Consider the following 22,049-nt stretch of genomic DNA (forward strand, 5'->3'; position numbering starts at 1 on the left):
GCTGGATGGAGGGATTCAAGGTTGAGAAAAACTTGAATCGATCTTATCTTGTTTCAACTGTACCTGAACGCATCGTATTTGTGGAGATATCGCCGGTTAAACAACGGTGTGAACGACGACTGAAGTGTGTCTAAAGTTGGTCGACCCACCAGGTGAGACCCACCAGGTGAGACCCAACAGGTGAGACCCACCAGGTGAGACCCACCAGGTGAGACCCAACAGGTAAGACCCACAAGGTGAGACCCACCAGGTGAGACCCACCAGGTGAGACCCACCAGGTGAGACCCACCAGGTGAGACCCAACAGGTGAGACCCACCAGGTGAGACCCACCAGGTGAGACCCACCAGGTGAGACCCAACAGGTAAGACCCACAAGGTGAGACCCACCAGGTGAGACCCACCAGGTAAGACCCACCAGGTAAGACCCACCAAGTAAGACCCACCAGGTGAGACCCACCAGGTAAGACCCAACAGGTAAGACCCACCAGGTAAGACCCACCAGGTAAGACCCACCAGGTAAGACCCTCCAGGTAAGACCCACCAGGTAAACCCTCTCATCACCTGCTGCCGCTCTCATCCTATTAACCCGTGAATGAAGTGGTCACTTTCTCTCGGGGTCACTTCGAAGACTAATCACCGGCGACACCTTCTCGCAGGACTTGAGACGATATTTGATGTTTAAAAGTCTTCGTTGACAGCTCTAGTAGAAGAACTCACATTTGTCCTTCAAACTCTTCACTGGCTGCTCTAGTAGAAGAACTCACATTTCTCCTTCAAACTCTTCACTGGCTGCTCTAGTAGAAGAACTCACATTTCTCCTTCAAACTCTTCACTGGCTGCTCTAGTAGAAGAACTCACATTTCTCCTTCAAACTCTTCACCGGCTTCCAGTTTCTTTCAGGATCATTTTAAAATTCTGGTTCTTACTTTCAGATCTATTCATGGTCAGACCTTCCATCAGTGATCTGATCCAGACTTACACACCAGCTGGGGCTCTGAGGTCTGTGGATCAGAATCTGCTGATGGTTCCTGAACAAAAAGAAAAATCTTGATTTGATTTTAATGTTGTTTTTATCATTCATCATTAATGCAACATATTATTGTTTACGTTTGAAGATGAAGATATTTCGACACAGGTCAAGGAGACGGAGACCTTTGCTCCCGACGGCGAGGATCAGCAGGAGCTTAGCGACTAAAGCTAGCGCCGGGAATAGCCGCTCTCTCGGACGCCGGTCTGCAGAAGACCCTGTGAGCGGCGCTTAGTCGGGAATCGAACCCATTCCACACTCGCCGTCAACGAAGGTTTCGTAATCTTGTCGGAAGATTCAGGAAACGGTTCTGAAATGATGTCTATGATCAGCTTGCATTTATCAAACAGAAAACTCCCGACTCAGGGTCAGGAGTGAGACGTTCCCAGCAAGCCGGGGGCAGCAGCTGCAGAAATTAGCTCCATATCTGTGGTGACTCTCTCCAGACACCGCCAGGATTAAGTTCCTCCTCCACCTCGGATCTATCGGCCAGACTTGATTTCATAATCTTCACGGAACGTCCTCTCGTCCCCGGAGAGCGAGATTATTGAGAGTTTCAGCTGCAGATCCTTGTTTCTCAGAATCAAAGGAAGTATGTGGAAGTAAATCATCAGAATATTGATGCTTGAATTTAACACTTTAAATGTTTGTTATTGTTTTGTTTTTAATATTTCATTAATTAAAAAATGTTTGACAAATAAAGTTTGATTTTCTTTATCCAATAATTCACACATTTTTATTTTTGTAGGTAATTTGCGCATGAATTTAAGTGTCATCTCTCATGTCGTATCATGTCGTCTGTTATGTCGTCTCTCATGTCGTCTCATGTCATCTCTTATGTCGTCTATCATGTCGTCTCATGTCATCTCTTATGTCGTCTCTCATGTCGTATCATGTCATCTCTTATGTCGTCTCATGTCGTATCATGTCGTCTCTCATGTCGTCTCTCCTGTCGTCTCAAGTCATCTCTTATGTCGTCTCTCATGTCATCTCTTATGTCGTCTCTCATGTCGTCTCATGTCATCTCTCATGTCGTATCATGTCGTCTGTTATGTCGTCTCATGTCATCTCTTATGTCGTCTCTCATGTCATCTCTTATGTCGTCTCTCATGTCGTCTCATGTCATCTCTCATGTCGTATCATGTCGTCTGTTATGTCGTCTCATGTCATCTCTTATGTCGTCTCTCCTGTCATATCATGTCATCTCTTATGTCGTCTCTTATGTCGTCTCATGTCATGTCTTATGTCGTCTCATGTCGTATCATGTCATCTCTTATGTCGTCTCGTATGTTGTCTCATGGCATCTCTTATGTCGTCTCTCATGTCGTATCATGTCGTCTCTTATGTCGTCTCATGTCGTATCATGTCATCTCTTATGTCGTCTCGTATGTCGTCTCATGTCATCTCTTATGTCGTCTCTCATGGCATCCCTTATGTCGTCTCATGTCGTATCATGTCGTCTGTTATGTCGTCTCATGGCATCTCTTATGTCGTCTCATGTCGTCTCTTATGTCGTCTCTCATGTTGTATCATGTCATCTCTTAAATCATCTCTTATGTCTCTTATGTCGTCTCTCATGTCGTCTCATGTCATCTCTTATGTCGTCTCTTATGTCATCTCTTATGTCGTCTCTCATGTCGTCTCTCATGTCATCTCTTATGTCGTCTCTCATGTCGTATCATGTCATCTCTCATGTCGTATCATGTTGTCTGTTATGTCATCTCATGTCATCTCTTATGTCGTCTCTCATGTCATCTCTTATGTCGTCTCTCATGTCGTATCATGTCATCTCTCATGTCGTATCATGTTGTCTGTTATGTCATCTCATGTCATCTCTTATGTCGCCTCTCATGGCATCTCTTATGTCGTCTCTCATGTCGTATCATGTTGTCTCTTATGTCGTCTCATGTCGTATCATGTCGTCTCTTATGTCGTCTCTCATATATCTCATGTCATCTCTTATGTCGTCTCTTATGTCATCTCTTATGTCGTCTCTCATGTCGTCTCTCATGTCATCTCTTATGTCGTCTCTCATGTTGTATCATGTCATCTCTCATGTCGTATCATGTCGTCTGTTATGTCGTCTCTCATGTCGTCTCATGTCATCTCTTATGTCGTCTCTCATGGCATCTCTTATGTCGTCTCTCATGGCATCTCTTATGTCGTCTCTCATGTCGTATCATGTCGTCTCTTATGTCGTCTCATGTCGTATCATGTCGTCTGTTATGTCGTCTCATGTCATCTCTCATGTCATCTCTCATGGCATCTCTTATGTCGTCTCTCATGTCGTCTCGCATGTCATCTCTTATGTCGTCTCTCATGTCGTCTCGCATGGCATCTCTTATGTCGTCTCTCATGTCATCTCTTATGTCGTCTCTCATGTCGTCTCGCATGGCATCTCTTATGTCGTCTCTCATGGCATCTCTTATGTCGTCTCTCATGTCATCTCTTATGTCGTCTCTCATGGCATCTCTTATGTCGTCTCATGTCGTATCATGTCGTCTCTTATGTCGTCTCATGTCGTATCATGTTGTCTGTTATGTCGTCTCATGTCATCTCTTATGTCGTCTCATGGCATCTCTTATGTCGTCTCTCATGGCACCTCTTATGTCGTCTCATGTCGTATCATGTCGTCTGTTATGTCGTCTCATGGCATCTCTTATCTCGTATCATGGCATCTCTTATGTCGTCTCATGTAGTCTCTTATGTCGTCTCTCATGTCGTCTCTTATGTCATCTCTCATGTCGTCTCTCATGGCGTCTCATGTCATCTCTTATGTCGTCTCTTGTCATCTCTTATGTCGTCTCTCATGTCGCCTCATGTCGTATCATGTCGTCTGTTATGTCGTCTCTCATGGCATCTCTTATGTCGTCTCTCATGTCATCTCTTATGTCGTCTCTCATGGCATCTCTTATGTCGTCTCATGTCGTATCATGTCGTCTCTTATGTCGTCTCATGTCGTATCATGTTGTCTGTTATGTCGTCTCATGTCATCTCTTATGTCGTCTCATGGCATCTCTTATGTCGTCTCTCATGGCACCTCTTATGTCGTCTCATGTCGTATCATGTCGTCTGTTATGTCGTCTCATGGCATCTCTTATCTCGTATCATGGCATCTCTTATGTCGTCTCATGTAGTCTCTTATGTCGTCTCTCATGTCGTCTCTTATGTCATCTCTCATGTCGTCTCTCATGGCGTCTCATGTCATCTCTTATGTCGTCTCTTGTCATCTCTTATGTCGTCTCTCATGTCGCCTCATGTCGTATCATGTCGTCTGTTATGTCGTCTCATGGCATCTCTTATGTCGTCTCATATGTCGTCTCTCATGTCATCTCTTATGACGTCTCTCATGGCATCTCTTATGTCGTATCATGTCGTCTCATGTCATCTCTTATGTCGTCTCTTATGTCATCTCTTATGTCGTCTCTCATGTCGTCTCTCATGTCATCTCTTATGTCGTCTCTCATGTCGTATCATGTCATCTCTCATGTCGTATCATGTTGTCTGTTATGTCATCTCATGTCATCTCTTATGTCGTCTCTCATGTCATCTCTTATGTCGTCTCTCATGTCGTATCATGTCATCTCTCATGTCGTATCATGTTGTCTGTTATGTCATCTCATGTCATCTCTTATGTCGCCTCTCATGGCATCTCTTATGTCGTCTCTCATGTCGTATCATGTTGTCTCTTATGTCGTCTCATGTCGTATCATGTCGTCTCTTATGTCGTCTCTCATATATCTCATGTCATCTCTTATGTCGTCTCTTATGTCATCTCTTATGTCGTCTCTCATGTCGTCTCTCATGTCATCTCTTATGTCGTCTCTCATGTTGTATCATGTCATCTCTCATGTCGTATCATGTCGTCTGTTATGTCGTCTCTCATGTCGTCTCATGTCATCTCTTATGTCGTCTCTCATGGCATCTCTTATGTCGTCTCTCATGGCATCTCTTATGTCGTCTCTCATGTCGTATCATGTCGTCTCTTATGTCGTCTCATGTCGTATCATGTCGTCTGTTATGTCGTCTCATGTCATCTCTCATGTCATCTCTCATGGCATCTCTTATGTCGTCTCTCATGTCGTCTCGCATGTCATCTCTTATGTCGTCTCTCATGTCGTCTCGCATGGCATCTCTTATGTCGTCTCTCATGTCATCTCTTATGTCGTCTCTCATGTCGTCTCGCATGGCATCTCTTATGTCGTCTCTCATGGCATCTCTTATGTCGTCTCTCATGTCATCTCTTATGTCGTCTCTCATGGCATCTCTTATGTCGTCTCATGTCGTATCATGTCGTCTCTTATGTCGTCTCATGTCGTATCATGTTGTCTGTTATGTCGTCTCATGTCATCTCTTATGTCGTCTCATGGCATCTCTTATGTCGTCTCTCATGGCACCTCTTATGTCGTCTCATGTCGTATCATGTCGTCTGTTATGTCGTCTCATGGCATCTCTTATCTCGTATCATGGCATCTCTTATGTCGTCTCATGTAGTCTCTTATGTCGTCTCTCATGTCGTCTCTTATGTCATCTCTCATGTCGTCTCTCATGGCGTCTCATGTCATCTCTTATGTCGTCTCTTGTCATCTCTTATGTCGTCTCTCATGTCGCCTCATGTCGTATCATGTCGTCTGTTATGTCGTCTCTCATGGCATCTCTTATGTCGTCTCTCATGTCATCTCTTATGTCGTCTCTCATGGCATCTCTTATGTCGTCTCATGTCGTATCATGTCGTCTCTTATGTCGTCTCATGTCGTATCATGTTGTCTGTTATGTCGTCTCATGTCATCTCTTATGTCGTCTCATGGCATCTCTTATGTCGTCTCTCATGGCACCTCTTATGTCGTCTCATGTCGTATCATGTCGTCTGTTATGTCGTCTCATGGCATCTCTTATCTCGTATCATGGCATCTCTTATGTCGTCTCATGTAGTCTCTTATGTCGTCTCTCATGTCGTCTCTTATGTCATCTCTCATGTCGTCTCTCATGGCGTCTCATGTCATCTCTTATGTCGTCTCTTGTCATCTCTTATGTCGTCTCTCATGTCGCCTCATGTCGTATCATGTCGTCTGTTATGTCGTCTCATGGCATCTCTTATGTCGTCTCATATGTCGTCTCTCATGTCATCTCTTATGACGTCTCTCATGGCATCTCTTATGTCGTCTCATGTCGTATCATGTCGTCTCTTATGTCGTCTCATGTCGTATCATGTTGTCTGTTATGTCGTCTCATGTCATCTCTTATGTCGTCTCATGGCATCTCTTATGTCGTCTCTCATGGCACCTCTTATGTCGTCTCATGTCGTATCATGTCGTCTGTTATGTCGTCTCATGGCATCTCTTATCTCGTATCATGGCATCTCTTATGTCGTCTCATGTAGTCTCTTATGTCGTCTCTCATGTCGTCTCTTATGTCATCTCTCATGTCGTCTCTCATGGCGTCTCATGTCATCTCTTATGTCGTCTCTTGTCATCTCTTATGTCGTCTCTCATGTCGCCTCATGTCGTATCATGTCGTCTGTTATGTCGTCTCATGGCATCTCTTATGTCGTCTCATATGTCGTCTCTCATGTCATCTCTTATGACGTCTCTCATGTCGTATCATGTCGTCTGTTATGTCGTCTCATGGCATCTCTTATGTCGTCTCATATGTCGTCTCTCATGTTGTCTCACGTCATCTCTTATGTCGTCTCTTATGTCATCTCTCATGTCGTCTCTCATGTCGTATGTTATGTCGTATCATGTCGTCTCATATGTCGTCTCTCATGTCGTCTCATGTCGTATGTTATATCGTATCATGTCGTCTGTTATGTTGTCTCATGTCGTCTCATATGTCGTCTCTCATGGCGTCTCATGTCATCTCTTATGTCGTCTCTTGTCATCTCTTATGTCGTCTCTCATGTCGCCTCATGTCGTATCATGTCGTCTGTTATGTCGTCTCATGGCATCTCTTATGTCGTCTCATATGTCGTCTCTCATGTCATCTCTTATGACGTCTCTCATGGCATCTCTTATGTCGTCTCATGTCGTATCATGTCGTCTCTTATGTCGTCTCATGTCGTATCATGTTGTCTGTTATGTCGTCTCATGTCATCTCTTATGTCGTCTCATGGCATCTCTTATGTCGTCTCTCATGGCACCTCTTATGTCGTCTCATGTCGTATCATGTCGTCTGTTATGTCGTCTCATGGCATCTCTTATCTCGTATCATGGCATCTCTTATGTCGTCTCATGTAGTCTCTTATGTCGTCTCTCATGTCGTCTCTTATGTCATCTCTCATGTCGTCTCTCATGGCGTCTCATGTCATCTCTTATGTCGTCTCTTGTCATCTCTTATGTCGTCTCTCATGTCGCCTCATGTCGTATCATGTCGTCTGTTATGTCGTCTCATGGCATCTCTTATGTCGTCTCATATGTCGTCTCTCATGTCATCTCTTATGACGTCTCTCATGTCGTATCATGTCGTCTGTTATGTCGTCTCATGGCATCTCTTATGTCGTCTCATATGTCGTCTCTCATGTTGTCTCACGTCATCTCTTATGTCGTCTCTTATGTCATCTCTCATGTCGTCTCTCATGTCGTATGTTATGTCGTATCATGTCGTCTCATATGTCGTCTCTCATGTCGTCTCATGTCGTATGTTATATCGTATCATGTCGTCTGTTATGTTGTCTCATGTCGTCTCATATGTCGTCTCTCATGTCGTCTCTCATGTCATCTCTTATGTCGTCTCTTATGGCATCTCTTATGTCGTCTCTTATGTCATCTCTTATGTCGTCTCTTATGTCATCTCTCATGTCGTCTCTCATGTCGTATGTTATGTCGTATCATATGTCGTCTCTCATGTCGTCTCATGTCGTATCATGGCGTATGTTATATCGTATCATGTCGTCTGTTATGTTGTCTCATGGCATCTCTTATGTCGTCTCTCATGTCATCTCTTATGTCGTCTCTTATGGCATCTCTTATGTCGTCTCTTATGTCGTCTCTTATGTCATCTCTCATGTCGTCTCTCATGTCGTATCATGTCGTCTCATATGTCGTCTCTCATGTCGTCTCATGTTGTATCATGTCGTATGTTATATCGTATCATGTCGTCTGTTATGTTGTCTCATGGCATCTCTTATGTCGTCTCTTATGTCGTCTCTTATGTCATCTCTTATGTCATCTCTTATGTCGTCTCTTATGTCATCTCTTATGTCGTCTCTTATGTCATCTCTTATGTCGTCTCTCATGTCGCCTCATGTCGTATCATGTCGTCTGTTATGTCGTCTCATGGCATCTCTTATGTCATCTCTTATGTCGTCTCTTATGGCATCTCTTATGTCGTCTCTTATGTCATCTCTTATGTCGTCTCTTATGTCATCTCTCATGTCGTCTCTCATGTCGTATGTTATGTCGTATCATATGTCGTCTCATGTCGTATGTTATATCGTATCATGTCGTCTGTTATGTTGTCTCATGGCATCTCTTATGTCGTCTCTCATGTCATCTCTTATGTCATCTCTTATGTCGTCTCTTATGGCATCTCTTATGTCGTCTCTTATGTCGTCTCTTATGTCATCTCTCATGTCGTCTCTCATGTCGTATCATGTCGTCTCATATGTCGTCTCTCATGTCGTCTCATGTTGTATCATGTCGTATGTTATATCGTATCATGTCGTCTGTTATGTTGTCTCATGGCATCTCTTATGTCGTCTCTTATGTCGTCTCTTATGTCATCTCTTATGTCGTCTCTTATGTCGTCTCTTATGTCATCTCTTATGTCGTCTCTTATGTCGTCTCTTATGTCATCTCTTATGTCGTCTCTTATGTCATCTCTCATGTCATCTCTCATGTTGTCTCTCACGACATCACTCATGGCACACCAGGTGAGCGTCGTATGGGAGTGGATGGAATGTAGTATCACATGATACTGTTCAACTGCTGCTATAGTACGTCAGTGTCATCAGAATATTATATTATTATTACTAACAATGCTAGTTAGCATTCGTGATGCGCTGACGAAGCTTCTCGAAGCATCGTCCTCATTTTGCAGAAGCTGTTGAGGTGAAAGTGAAACGATAAAGAAAGGATTTAAACATTTACAGTAGTTTATTCACCATGATTCAGCTGGCGTGGTTGCAGGTGCAACTCCTTGCACAAGAGTACGAGGTGATGAGGTTCAAGAAAGGCCCAGAATTAAAGTGAGACCAGAAGAGATTGGCACTGATTCCCAGAGACTAGTCCCAGAGTAGAAAGAGTTTGAGGCGAAGATCCGCTCTAAGCTTTGGGTTCCAGGTCCTTGTACAAGATGCTCTCGTCCTCCTCTATGTCTGCAGTCGCCACCATCCCCTCCAGCTTGAAGATGTCCTGGGCCGGGACGCCCATGGGCTCGGCCACCTTCACGGTCAGGTGCTCTGGGGTCAGGGCGGTTCCTTTCGGGATCTTCACCTGCGCCACCACAGTCTTGCCCAACTGCAGGAACAAAGAGATGAAAAGGAAGGAAATCAGTTGAAACAGTTGATGAGGCTTCATGAAACAGCTAATGAGTCTTCATGATACAGTTGATGAGGCTTCATGATACAGTTGATGAGGCTTCATGAAACACTTGATGAGGCTTCATGATGCAGTTGATGAGGCTTCATGAAACAGTTGATGAGGCTTCATGAAACAGTTGGTGAGGCTTCATGAAACAGCTAATGAGTCTTCATGATACAGTTGATGAGTCTTCATGAAACAGTTGAGGCTTCATGAAACAGTCGATGAGGCTTCATGATGCAGTTGATGAGGCTTCATGAAACAGTTGATGAGGCTTCATGAAACAGTTGATGAGGCTTCATGATGCAGTTGAAGAGGCTTCATGAAACAGTTGATGAGGCTTCATGAAACAGTTGATGAAGCTTCATGAAACAGTTGATGAGGCTTCATGAAACAGTTGATGAGGCTTCATGAAACAGCTAATGAGTCTTCATGATACAGTTGATGAGTCTTCATGAAACAGTTGAGGCTTCATGAAACAGTTGATGAGGCTTCATGATGCAGTTGATGAGGCTTCATGAAACAGTTGATGAGGCTTTGTGAAACACTTGATGAGGCTTCATGATGCAGTTGATGAGGCTTCATTAAACAGTTGATGAGGCATTACGAAACACTTGATGAGGCTTCATGAAACAGTTCATGAGGCTTCATGAAACATTTGATGAGGCTACATGAAACAGCTGATGAGGCTTCATGATACAGTTGATGAGTCTTCATGAAACAGTTGAGGCTTCATGAAACAGTTGATGAGGCTTCATGATGCAGTTGATGAGGCTTCATGAAACATTTGATGAGGCTACATGAAACAGCTGATGAGGCTTCATGAAACAGTTGATGAGGCTTCATGATGCAGTTGATGAGGCTTCATGAAACATTTGATGAGGCTACATGAAACAGCTGATGAGGCTTCATGAAACAGTTGATGAGGCTTCATGACACACTGTCCTCTCTAGATGGGGCTCTCTGGATCTGAACCACTCACCTTCTCGTGACAAAGCTTCTCACAGGGCAGCATCCTCTTGACGCCGGAGCCAAGAGACGCCTCCACCAAACGGATGGAACTGACCAGCTCGCGCAGCTCGTTGGGATCCAGCGACGCCTCGTGGTCGCTTCCCTTCCAGGTCTTGTCCAGCGTGACGTGACGCTCCACCACTTTGGCGCCCAGAGCGACGGCCGCCAGAGTGATGCTGGTTCCGGACTCGTGCCCGGAGTACCCGATGGGGATGTCGGGGAATTCCTTCTGGTACTCCTGGAGACACAGACCACAGGAAACCATCAGACACGTCGGAGGTGATGGTTTCCAAACACTCACCAAGATCACGCGGAGGTTGACGTCTTCGGGCGCCAGAGGGTACGTGCTGGTGCACTGCAGGATGGCGAAGTTCTGGTTGTGTTCTTTGACGGTCTTGTAGACTTCACGCATCGTCTCCATGGACTGCATCCCACTGGACACGATCATAGGACGACCTGTGGAGTCGCCGTCGTTTAGTAACAGCTTCAAGACACTTGGTATGTTTGTGCGGCGCAACAATCTTTTATTTATCCTTTTTTTTATTTAAATGCAGCTAGAATTGTTTAAATGAAAAAGTTCACGACATCCACAACATACCTTTCTTGGCCGTCTTGGTGAGGTACGGGAAGTTGTTGGTGTCTCCGGAACCGACCTTGAAGAACGGCACGTTGAGCTCGTCCAGGAACTCGACCGCCATCTACGCCCAGAGAAAACCACCGGTGAGAACGACCCGAGACCAAACCAACCCTCGCCTCGTCGCTCACCTCGTCCATGCCCGACGCCGTGAAGAAGATCCCGATCTTATCGGCGAACGCCTGCAGCTCCTTGAACTGCTCGTGGCTGAACTCCAGGAAGCGCTTGTGGTCCCCGTAGGTCGGCCCCCAGGAGTTCTTGGTGGTGTAGGGACGCTCCAGAGCCTTCTTGTTGAACTTGTACTCCAGCTCGCTCTTCTGGAACTTGGCACAGTCGGCGCCGCAGTCCTGACGACAAAATGTTCTTTCACTTAATTACTGGTTTCTTTGTTCGTCATTATCTGCTGTTGATCGGATGTTTGGAGGGCGTTTGATTTTGAAAATTGAAGGAATTTTCTCCACCTATGATCCAAACGAATCAACGCAATAAGAAACGTCTTTATGGTCGACTACGGTTTATGACACTTTATAGACGTGATACGAGGACAGTGGATTTTTTCAGGTGTTTTTTTTGGTTTTCCTTCGTTTTAATTAACTATATACAGTTTATTCCTTTTCAGATCCTTATTTTTATTTTTACATTAACTATATACAGTTTATTCCTTTTTAGATCTTTTTTTTATTCTTAATTTTTTTTACATTAACTATATAGAGTTTATTTATTTTGAGATCTATTTTTTTATTCTTTATTTTTTTACATTAACTATATACAGTTTATTCCTTTTTAGATCTTTTTTTTATTCTTTATTTTTTTACATTAACTATAACTCCCATCAGTGTGTGAATGGCTGTCAAAGCGCTTTGTGACCCTGGTCTAGAAAAGTGCTATATAAATAGAGATTATTATTATTATTATTATTATTATATACAGTTTATTACTTTTGAGATCCTTATTTTTTACATTAACTATATACAGTTTATTCCTTTTGAGATCATTTTTTATTATTTTTAAATAACTATATACAGTTTATTCCTTTTGAGATCCTTTTTTTAAATTATTTTTAAATAACTATATACAGTTAATACCTTTTATACCTTTTGAGATCCTTATTTTTGTTGTTTTTCTTCATTAACTTAATTTTTAATTAACTATATACACAGTTTATTCCTTTTGAGATCCTTATTTTTGTCATTTTGTACTCTCTATTTTTTTTTTGATTAACTATATACCGTTATTTACTTTGCGTTTCTTGATTGTATTTAACATTTATTTATTTTTTATTAATTTTATAAATATCTATATCAGTTGATTTCTCTTGTGTTCCTCGTTTTATTTTTTTTAATATTATTTTAGTTTTTAATTCAACAATATAACGTGTATTTTATTTTGTGTAAAGGAAGATATTTTTTCATTCATTTAGTGTTTTATTAGCACCTCAACATTTCACTTTAATCAAAGAGAAACTTATTTATTATTATTTTATTTCATTCGTTGAACGAACACAACAACAAATTCGTGCTTTTCTTTTACTTTGGTTTAATGTTTTATGATTCTGATGATGTCATCCATTTTCTTGCCAATAAAATACACATATATTTCTTTTAGATTTCACTTTGAGAAGTTGAAGAATTAAATACATTTAGAATTTAATTTAAACAGTTTTGATTTAAAATTTCACGAGAAGTCATGGATTTAAAACAAGTGTCGCGTTTTAAACCAACTGCAGTTAAATTTGGTTTGATATTAAAGTGAACTTCTGTCATGCTTTGTTATTATTATTATTATAAACATTCTTCTTCTTCTCACCTTCACCATTTGGATCATCTTCTTCGCGATCTCGATGTCTCCCTGGTGGTTCTGACCGATCTCTGCGATGACGAAACACGGGTGTTCTGAGCCGATCATGCGACCCGGACACAGCTCGAAGTTTAAAGGCATTTTTTGGCTCAAAAGACAACAAAAATCACGAAGAAGGAATGAATGATCGAAGTGAACGAGTGGAGAAGAACCCGGAAGACTTTCAGCGCAACAACCCCTCGATCACTAGAGACGTGTCCGGACTTCCGCATACGTCACGCCCAGGCAGGCGCCTGGAAGAGAAAAGAAATACAATTTATTCACGAAACTTGTTCGACTTGTTTTTTATTCAACCATCATTTGGTTTAACGAGCGTTTAATGTTCAACGTTTTTATTTATCTGACGTGACAAACAGATGATTTTAAGAAAGATTTTTAAGAAAATGCTATTATAGTTTATTTAAAGAAGAATAAAAAAAATACTTTAGAAACCTATTATACCTTTTTTTAAAATAGTATTAGTAATAGTATTTGTTTTAACTGCTTCCTGCATCACCTCCGCGTATGATTGAGTTCAAAGGTCACGATGCTAATGCTAAACAAGCTAAATTTAATGGAATTTTCCGCTGATTTTTTTTTTTAAACTTCAAGCAGTTGAAACGATATAAAACACACACACACACACCCTATAGTTCAACAACACGCCCTGAACGTCAACACACACACGTCATCTTTCCCGACTTCAAAGATGGAACTTTGAACAGAACAAGTCAAACAAGATCCTGAACAAACAACTAAAAGTTAACGGTTAGTTCGCGTGTGACCTGCCGCGTGTCACTGACGTCATCACAGGCTCGACCACAGGAGGGCGCTCTGAGATTGCGTCAGAAGTTAGAAGTGTTTCAATGATTATTGATCATTTTTTCAATTTATTAAATACGTGAATCTTTTAATTCAATCCTTTGTATATTAAAAGGTTAAATTAGCAAATATTTAATAAAAAAAAAAAGTTGTTTGATATTATAAATACATATAATAACATTAAATATTCCGTCATATATTTTTTAAATGGATGTAAAATACTACAATTTAAGAAACAATTCACTCAAATATATATGTTGGAAAAAGAAACTTAAACTCTGTAAAACATTTAAAAATATTAGATTTTTTAAACCAGATTCAACTTTTCAAGACACGAGTTAAACTATTAAAAATAAAGTGTCAACTTGTGATGAAATGAAAACACGACAACAGTCGACGTCAAGTCTTTTACTGACATTGAAATCAAACAGTGAACATGCGTTGATGGAGCGACAGCTGTTCCTCAAGTACATCTTTAATATTCTGTTTATATATCCACCTTCTGTATATGTACACGGGTACACACACACACACACACACACACACACACACACACACACACAAACACACAAACACACGCAGACACACACACACCTTGTAATGACTGGACTGGGAGCCTCGTCTCTGATTGGACGAGGCCGGTCGGGAGGAAATAAAATGCATAGACTGAGAAAATTCAACACGACGAGTCAGAGTTTGGTCCTTGAAACGAATGATGACGACGCCAGGAATCGAACCTTCGCACACGGACGGCGTGTTCAGGGGCGACACAGGGTTTTTTTGGGGGGCGGGGGGGCCTGAAGGAGACCCCGTGCAAACGTCAACGCTTTTTCCCTTTTAGTGTAGAGACGTCACGAGTGACCTCGAGACCTGCTGGGCTGGGAGGAGGTGATGGAATGATGGAGGAGAAGAAAGAGGAGAAGAAGGAGGAAGAGGAGGCTCTAGCGGACGAGCGGCGACTGCTTCAGGGAGATCAGGACCGAACGCATGCGCGACACGTCCTTGGACTGCTTGCTGGACTTGGGGTTGAAGTCGCAGAGTCGAGCCACTCGCTCCCACTCGGTGCCAGGATTGTTCTCGTCCAGGTCGGAGATCATGGCCTCCTCGGCCGCCCTGAGGAGGACGAGGGAGAAGAAGAAGATGAAGGAGGATGAAGAGGAGGACGAGTCAGAGGACGAGTCTCGCGGCTTTAGAACCGACTCGTGCGGACGTCAAGGATTCTTTTTATGAAATAATTCAAATACACATACAGTACATATACATATATATATATATACATTTACAAATAGTTTAGTTTTATAATAAAAAATAAGATTTTTTTTCAATTCCATATTTTAAAGTCTTTTAAACTGGATATAAAATGCTGGTATAATAGGTTAGGTAGCGACACCAGGCATTACTAACAGAGCACCGAGCTACGATCGACACAGAACTGCTGCTTCAAACTCAACAAAAACAACATATTTAACCTTTAACGAAGAAATCATTGAATAAATATTATTAAATGCGTAAAAAAAAGAAAATTAAAAATTAATTATAATATATATTATTATTATAAATATTATCTAAATTCACCTTTCGATAAATAAAAGTATTGAGTAAAAAAAACTTTAAATACCAATTATTTTATTCTAAAAAACCTTCAACACTATCACAGTTAAATTTTTCTATGAATAGAAAATAAAATACGATTAAAGCAACAATACGCAGGTCGTAACATATGGTTTATGGAGCCCCTGGTGTTAGAACAAAGTAACTGCATGTCGTGAAAACTGTTGCCCGACGCCACGTAAACAAGATAATCTCAATCTAGAGATTCTTCCGAGTCAAAACTGATCAAAATTAAACCATTTTTCACAACAAACATGAAGAAAATAACATAAAAATGTTGCTTCAAGACTAGAATAGAATATTTGAACTGAAACAGAATAAAACCAAGGAAAATACTGTAGTTGAAAAAAACCCGTCGATGGCGATACTTAACTGTTCGAGGCGGTAGCAAGGGTGGTTAATGTGAGTGCTGGGAGCAGCGTTGGAAAAGAAAAAGAGAGAGAAACAGTTTCACAAGATTAGAGACGATGAAGTTATGAAAGAGAATCAGTTCTGTGTGAATGTTTGGTTCGGATCGTTCTTAACTCGCGGAGTAACAAAGTTTTTTAATTATTTAATTATTTAATTATTACTATAATTATAATTCAAGTATAAAGTCACCGCGAGTGAAGCGTCCGAACCAAACCATTCACAGAAACATCAGGAACTACTGGAGGAAAAACACTTAACGCTTCAGACACAAACATGGCCGACATATCGCACTATTTTCCACGATACTGTATCTCGATGTAAACATACTTTATAGATTTAACTATTAACGCTCAAATCATATTTTATTTTCATTATTATTATTTCTTTTTATTTTATTTAAGCGTGTTTAAAATTAAAAATATTTTTCTGTTTACAAACTGCCGGCCTCTAGATGGTAGATGACTGAGGACGAGAGGATACAGTGAGTCCAGCAGCATTTAAAGCTGATGTTTGGACATATTTTGTTATTTTTTTTTTAGAATCCCTTATTAGTCCCGCGAGGGGAAATTCGGTAGTGCTTTAGACAGCCATTCACACATACTGGTTTTTATAACAAATGAAAGCAGTTACGACTTTGTCAAGAGTCATGTGATCTGTAAACACCGGACAATACTACACATATATACTTGTTACTACACTATCACAACACCAGAGTCAAGTACTGGACAATACTACACATATATACTTGTTACTACACTATCACAACACCAGAGTCAAGTACTGGACAATACTACACATATATACTTGTTACTACACTATCACAACACCAGAGTCAAGTACTGGACAATACTACACATATATACTTGTTACTACACTATCACAACACCAGAGTCAAGTACTGGACAATACTACACATATATACTTGTTACTACACTATCACAACACCAGAGTCAAGTACTGGACAATACTACACATATACACTTGTTACTACACTATCATAACACCAGAGTCAAGTACTGGACAATACTACACATATATACTTGTTACTACACTATCACAACACCAGAGTCAAGTACTGGACAATACTACACATATATACTTGTTACTACACTATCACAACACCAGAGTCAAGTACTGGACAATACTACACATATATACTTGTTACTACACTATCACAACACCAGAGTCAAGTACTGGACAATACTACACATATATACTTGTTACTACACTATCACAACACCAGAGTCAAGTACTGGACAATACTACACATATATACTTGTTACTACACTATCACAACACCAGAGTCAAGTACTGGACAATACTACACATATATACTCGTTACTAAACTATCACAACACCAGAGTCAAGTACTGGACAATACTACACATATATACTTGTTACTACACTATCACAACACCAGAGTCAAGTACTGGACAATACTACACATATATACTTGTCATACACTATCACTATATTTTGTATATTTGATCCAGATACACGGTTTAATTTAAATAGTTTTTTTTCTCGCTTCCATTAAATTGTCTGTTCTCAAATTCGCAGAATCAAAGATTATTGTCTATATTAGACAATTTAACTAGTCTGTAGGATTATAAACAGTGTTTTTGGCTCCCTCTGGTGTCCAGTGGTGGAACAAAATGGATAATTTTTGGCAATTTACAAAAGTGTGAAACGAAAGAATGTTGTATGTTTTCTTCTACTCTCTTCTTCTTTATCATCAAGTCAACAAAGTATTTCATTAACTCGCGCCTCAGAGACGACGCGACACGTATATATCGAGTCACGACTTCGGTATCAAAGACAAACGTGAGATGTTAGTTGAAGGAACATACACATAACCAATGAGTTCAGAGAAGGGTTGTTTGTAGAAGTCCTCGTCCAGAACCCTGGACAAACATCCGGGTCGAGAGCAGGAAAAGAAAGAGAGAGAGAGAGAGAGAGAGAGAAAGAGAGAAAGAAAGAGAGAGAGAGGGAAGAGTCAGGAGACAAAAGTGTTATTTGTTATCAAACATTAACTTTTTAGTGACGACTTGATTGACAAGCAGACAAAAGACGTTCATGAAGGTCATAAATTATGGAACGTCCTAAAGCGCATGTAACCATGGTAACTTGAACTTCGACGAAGTTAGAAGTTATCATGGTTTTGTTTCCAACGAACCAGGTAACGTGTACGATTGAGGTGTGTTGTATTGTCGTCACTTTTTGTCCCACATTTTATTGTTACACAATAACTTCTGGACTATAGAGCTGCACAAACTAAATCTAAAATAAAAAACATTTACACACAAATGTAGTTTGCCAACGGCATCCTTCTCTTCGCTTCATGCTAGAGCGCCACCTGCAGGCCTTTTGAAAAACCTACAGATAAGCCGCACCATCGTATCTAAGCCTCGGCAGCATTTTATCGTCCAGAAATTACAGTATTCTTTCCTTCATTTCTTTTATTTTTTGAGTGAAGTTGAATAATATTAAATATGAATAACTCCATGTGATGATAAACACACTCGTGAACCTGAACCTCTTGTCGAACAGAAAACACTCATGGATTTAAACCCACAACGTTGGGATGTTTTTCCCACAACATTCCCAGACAAATGACATGAAAGATTTTCCCAAGCAAGAGACGATCAGGTATGAACTCAGAAAAGAACACCAGGGTTGGGTCTCAAATCGCACACATGTGTACTTTAACTTAGTATTTTTAGTGTACAAGTGCGTCTCAATTCTTAGTATCTAATGTAGTGCTCCATACACACTAAATTGTCACTAAAAACGCAAACAAAACTGAGTATGGATCGATGGACACTTTCTACACTAAACGACTCCATCTTAGTGACGTTGTAAACAGAAGTTACGTCATATATATATATATATATATATATATATATATACACATACATACAGGTATATTTTCAGCAGCAGCAGGAGGGCGACACGTCTTCGCTGCTGATATCGGCGTAAATATTTCGCCAATATTTCTCATATTTATTGATCCAAATGTGCTGCCAGCAGGTGGCGATAGTGTTCCTACAGCTGTTTTAAAATCCTCCTTAAATAGTAGTAGAAGAAGAAGCTGTCGCGTCATTTCCTGTTAGTGTGTAGCAGCAGAGTTTGATTTGAGACATACTATCTGTGGAGGATTAGTTACTAGTTAGTACGTACACTATCCTGATGCATACTAACTTCTAGTATACTAAGAGAAGTATGTTTGAGACATACTATCTGTGGAGGATTAGTTACTAGTTAGTACGTACACTATCCTGATGATACTAACTTCTAGTACACTAAGAGAAGTATGTTTGAGACATACTATCTGTGGAGGATTAGTTACTAGTTAGTACGTACACTATCCTGATGCATACTAACTTCTAGTATACTAAGAGAAGTATGTTTGAGACATACTATCTGTGGAGGATTAGTTACTAGTTAGTTCGTACACTATCCTGATGCACACTAACTTCTAGTATACTAAGAGGAGTGTGTGATTTGAGACACTGGCGTGAAAGAGTACTAAACTCATTCAGAAGATCATCCAGATGAAGAACTTCTTCAGCATCAACACTGAGCTTCACCTCGTTGTGTTTTCTCATCTAACCTGCCGTCGACCGAGTTATTAACGCGACCAAGTCTGGACCCGGTTCCGTCGGGTCGGTACCTGTTGTTGGCTTTGGTTTTCTCCAGCTGCTCGTTCTGCCGGGCGTGCCACTCCTCCAGCTCCACCTTGGCCTTGTCCTTCCACTCGTGCTCCTGCTGGCGGGAGTTATCGTCTGCGGGTCAGAAACACAAACAGTCAAACAAACTCCGATGGACCATCGGATCCTTCCGGGTTCTTACCCAGAACCTCCAGCCGCTCGCTCTGCTCCTCCCTCCACTTGCGCAGACTCTCGGGTTCGGCCTGCAGGCGGTCGGCGGTGGAGATGGCGGCGTACGCGTCCGAGGGCCCGTTGCTCTCCTGGAACCAAAGCTTATCGTATGAATAAGAGAATATTTTTCACAAGAGGTCAAAGGTTACGATTCAAGAACATTTTGCCAAAGAGTCCGAGCTCTAAAGTCCTGACGGTGCAGATGAACGTTGCAGCGTCAGCAGCAGGAGAAGAGGAAGTTGCACCAGAGACTTCGTTGGACACAAAACTAACAGGATGTTCATTTAAACAAAAGAGTTAAAAAAAAGGCAAACATTGTTGACCTTGAGATATACGAGCCGCTCAAATTACAAGTTCTGGGTTTTGTGTCAAATAACAACGAGGTCAGCAGTTTTCACAGGATTCTTACGTTTCACAAGTTGAAGAAAAAAAAAAACAGCCTCAGGTTTTACTAGAAAACAAGAAAAGAATGGACTTCATTACCCCGTGAAAGTCTCCATTGATCACTCCATCTGTGGGTGAGAAGAACAAGAGACTTAAACATGGATTATATCAACCGTAAAATCGTTGTGCTGGATGAGATAGAATTAAATACATTTTTAATTGAAACATCTTAAGTAGTTTCTTTATTTACGTTTAAGTCCTTTTTACAATCAATTTAAAAAGCGTTAAATCAATTTTACCAAGTAATATTTGTCAATATAGCGTTTAAATAAAGTAAGAACAACACAAAAACCACGAGTGAAAAAACAAAAAAAAACATCCGTGGATATACGAGTACAGTAATAGAAACATGCACAATCCAATCATTTTATCATTTTAAATAAGTTTGTTGATAAGTTTGAAGATGAATAATTAAAAAAAAAGTATTTCCGTCTGCACCAGACTGACATGCTAGCAAACAGAGCCTCCTTTAAACCAGCCAAACACAAACAAACACGCTTATATTTCGACATTAAACGCACGTACGATGTAGTAAAAACGCTTTTAAAAATGACGATAATACAACTAGTTTCATAAGGAAACGGTAAACGTGGTCAAAGGTCGTTTCGCGTAAAACGGCATTAGCATCGGTGCTAGCTAAAGCTAACCGGAAGTGATGCTGTCATCTCTCGCTTCATTCATTTCCGAGAGTTTCGATATCGATACGAAATTAAAAAACAAAAACAACAACGATTCGACGATAATTCTGGTCGTTTCAAGACATGTAGGTTTTTAAATAAATAAATAAAAAAAGGTTAAACAACAAACGAGGCTTCGCAGGTTTTTAAGCTTCGACCTTGAGCCGTCAGTCAAGAGACTTCAAAGACAAACATGGCTTCGTTACCGCTGGACTCCGCCAGAGACGAAGGCACGTCTCCACTGTCCAGGATACTGAAGCCCTCGTCGTTCTCGATGCCCGCGATCTCGCTCTCCTGCTGGGCCAGGAACGCGGCCGCGGGATCCTCGTCCGCGCCGGTGCCGCCGTTCGGTGCGTTGACCATGTCGAAGTCATCCATGTTTAGATCGATTCTTTCACGAGTGTTTGTCGAGAAGAAAGACGAGGATCTTCTGGGAGAAGAAAAAATGAACGTCTGCGAATAAAATGTCGAGGAGGAAGCAGGACGGACTGGAGGAGGGGGAGGGGCGAGCGGTAACGGTTTAGGAGAGAGGCCAATCACGTGCGAGGACTGTGTGAGTGACGTCGAGGGGAGCCAATGGCAGGCGGAGGACAAGATGGCGGCGACCAATCGGGACGGATTCGAGTCCCGTGATCAGAACCGTTCTTTAAAAAAGCTCCTATTTTATCTTCCAATTTAATTTATTTTTTATACTAACCAATTTTAAATATTGACTACATTAAAAGTTTTTATATTTATTCAAGACGTAAATAATTCATTGTTAATTATGCAAGTTTTTCGTGCTTCCGGGTTCTCTTGTGTCGTCATCAATGATTTACGTCACACCTGAACAGGTTCACCTGAGTCTTGAATACTTACAAATATATTCTTGGAAAAACACGATTAGTGATTCAAGTTAGTACTAGATTTCGCTAAATATAAATAAAACATGTTAATTAAATTTTCTCAGTGTATACATTGATCATATATTTTATCAGTTTCTGTGTGACTGAAAAACACCTTAATTTGGACCAAAACACATTCATTTTGACGAAAAACACATTAATTTGGACGAAAAACACCTCAATTTGGTCCAAAAACACCTTAATTTGGACCAAAAACACCTTAATTTGGACCAAAAACATTAATTTGGACCAAAAACACCTTAATTTGGACCAGAAACATTAATTTGGACCA

General features: G+C 41.0%; 2 protein-coding genes across 4 annotated transcripts; both read right to left on the bottom strand.

The window, feature by feature from the left end:
* Positions 1-9,101: 9,101 nt before the first annotated feature.
* Positions 9,102-13,260, bottom strand: nansa (N-acetylneuraminic acid synthase a). Its single transcript, XM_087810971.1, has 6 exons — positions 12,998-13,260; positions 11,323-11,538; positions 11,156-11,255; positions 10,859-11,013; positions 10,529-10,795; positions 9,102-9,483 (listed from the first exon to the last, which is right to left on the bottom strand). The coding sequence occupies exons 1-6, from the start codon at positions 13,127-13,129 to the stop codon at positions 9,289-9,291; spliced, it is 1,065 nt and encodes a 354-aa protein (XP_087667097.1). The 5' UTR covers positions 13,130-13,260; the 3' UTR covers positions 9,102-9,288.
* Positions 13,261-14,242: 982 nt separating this feature from the next.
* Positions 14,243-21,375, bottom strand: clta (clathrin, light chain A). 3 transcript variants are annotated; one of them, XM_087810983.1, is made up of 7 exons: positions 21,080-21,374; positions 20,236-20,264; positions 19,724-19,841; positions 19,545-19,656; positions 17,722-17,775; positions 15,834-15,869; positions 14,243-14,962 (listed from the first exon to the last, which is right to left on the bottom strand). In XM_087810983.1, exons 1-7 carry the CDS (start codon positions 21,249-21,251, stop codon positions 14,791-14,793), a joined length of 693 nt encoding a protein of 230 aa, XP_087667109.1. In that variant the 5' UTR covers positions 21,252-21,374; the 3' UTR covers positions 14,243-14,790. The 3 variants fall into 3 exon arrangements, with proteins under 3 accessions (XP_087667109.1, XP_087667115.1, XP_087667123.1); XM_087810989.1 differs by lacking the exon at positions 15,834-15,869 and having other exon boundaries at positions 21,080-21,375; XM_087810997.1 differs by lacking the exons at positions 15,834-15,869; positions 17,722-17,775 and having other exon boundaries at positions 21,080-21,370.
* Positions 21,376-22,049: the final 674 nt, after the last annotated feature.

This window comes from Callionymus lyra, chromosome 1, assembly GCF_982586985.1.
Source record: "Callionymus lyra chromosome 1, fCalLyr1.hap1.1, whole genome shotgun sequence".
Lineage (NCBI taxonomy): Eukaryota > Metazoa > Chordata > Actinopteri > Syngnathiformes > Callionymidae > Callionymus > Callionymus lyra.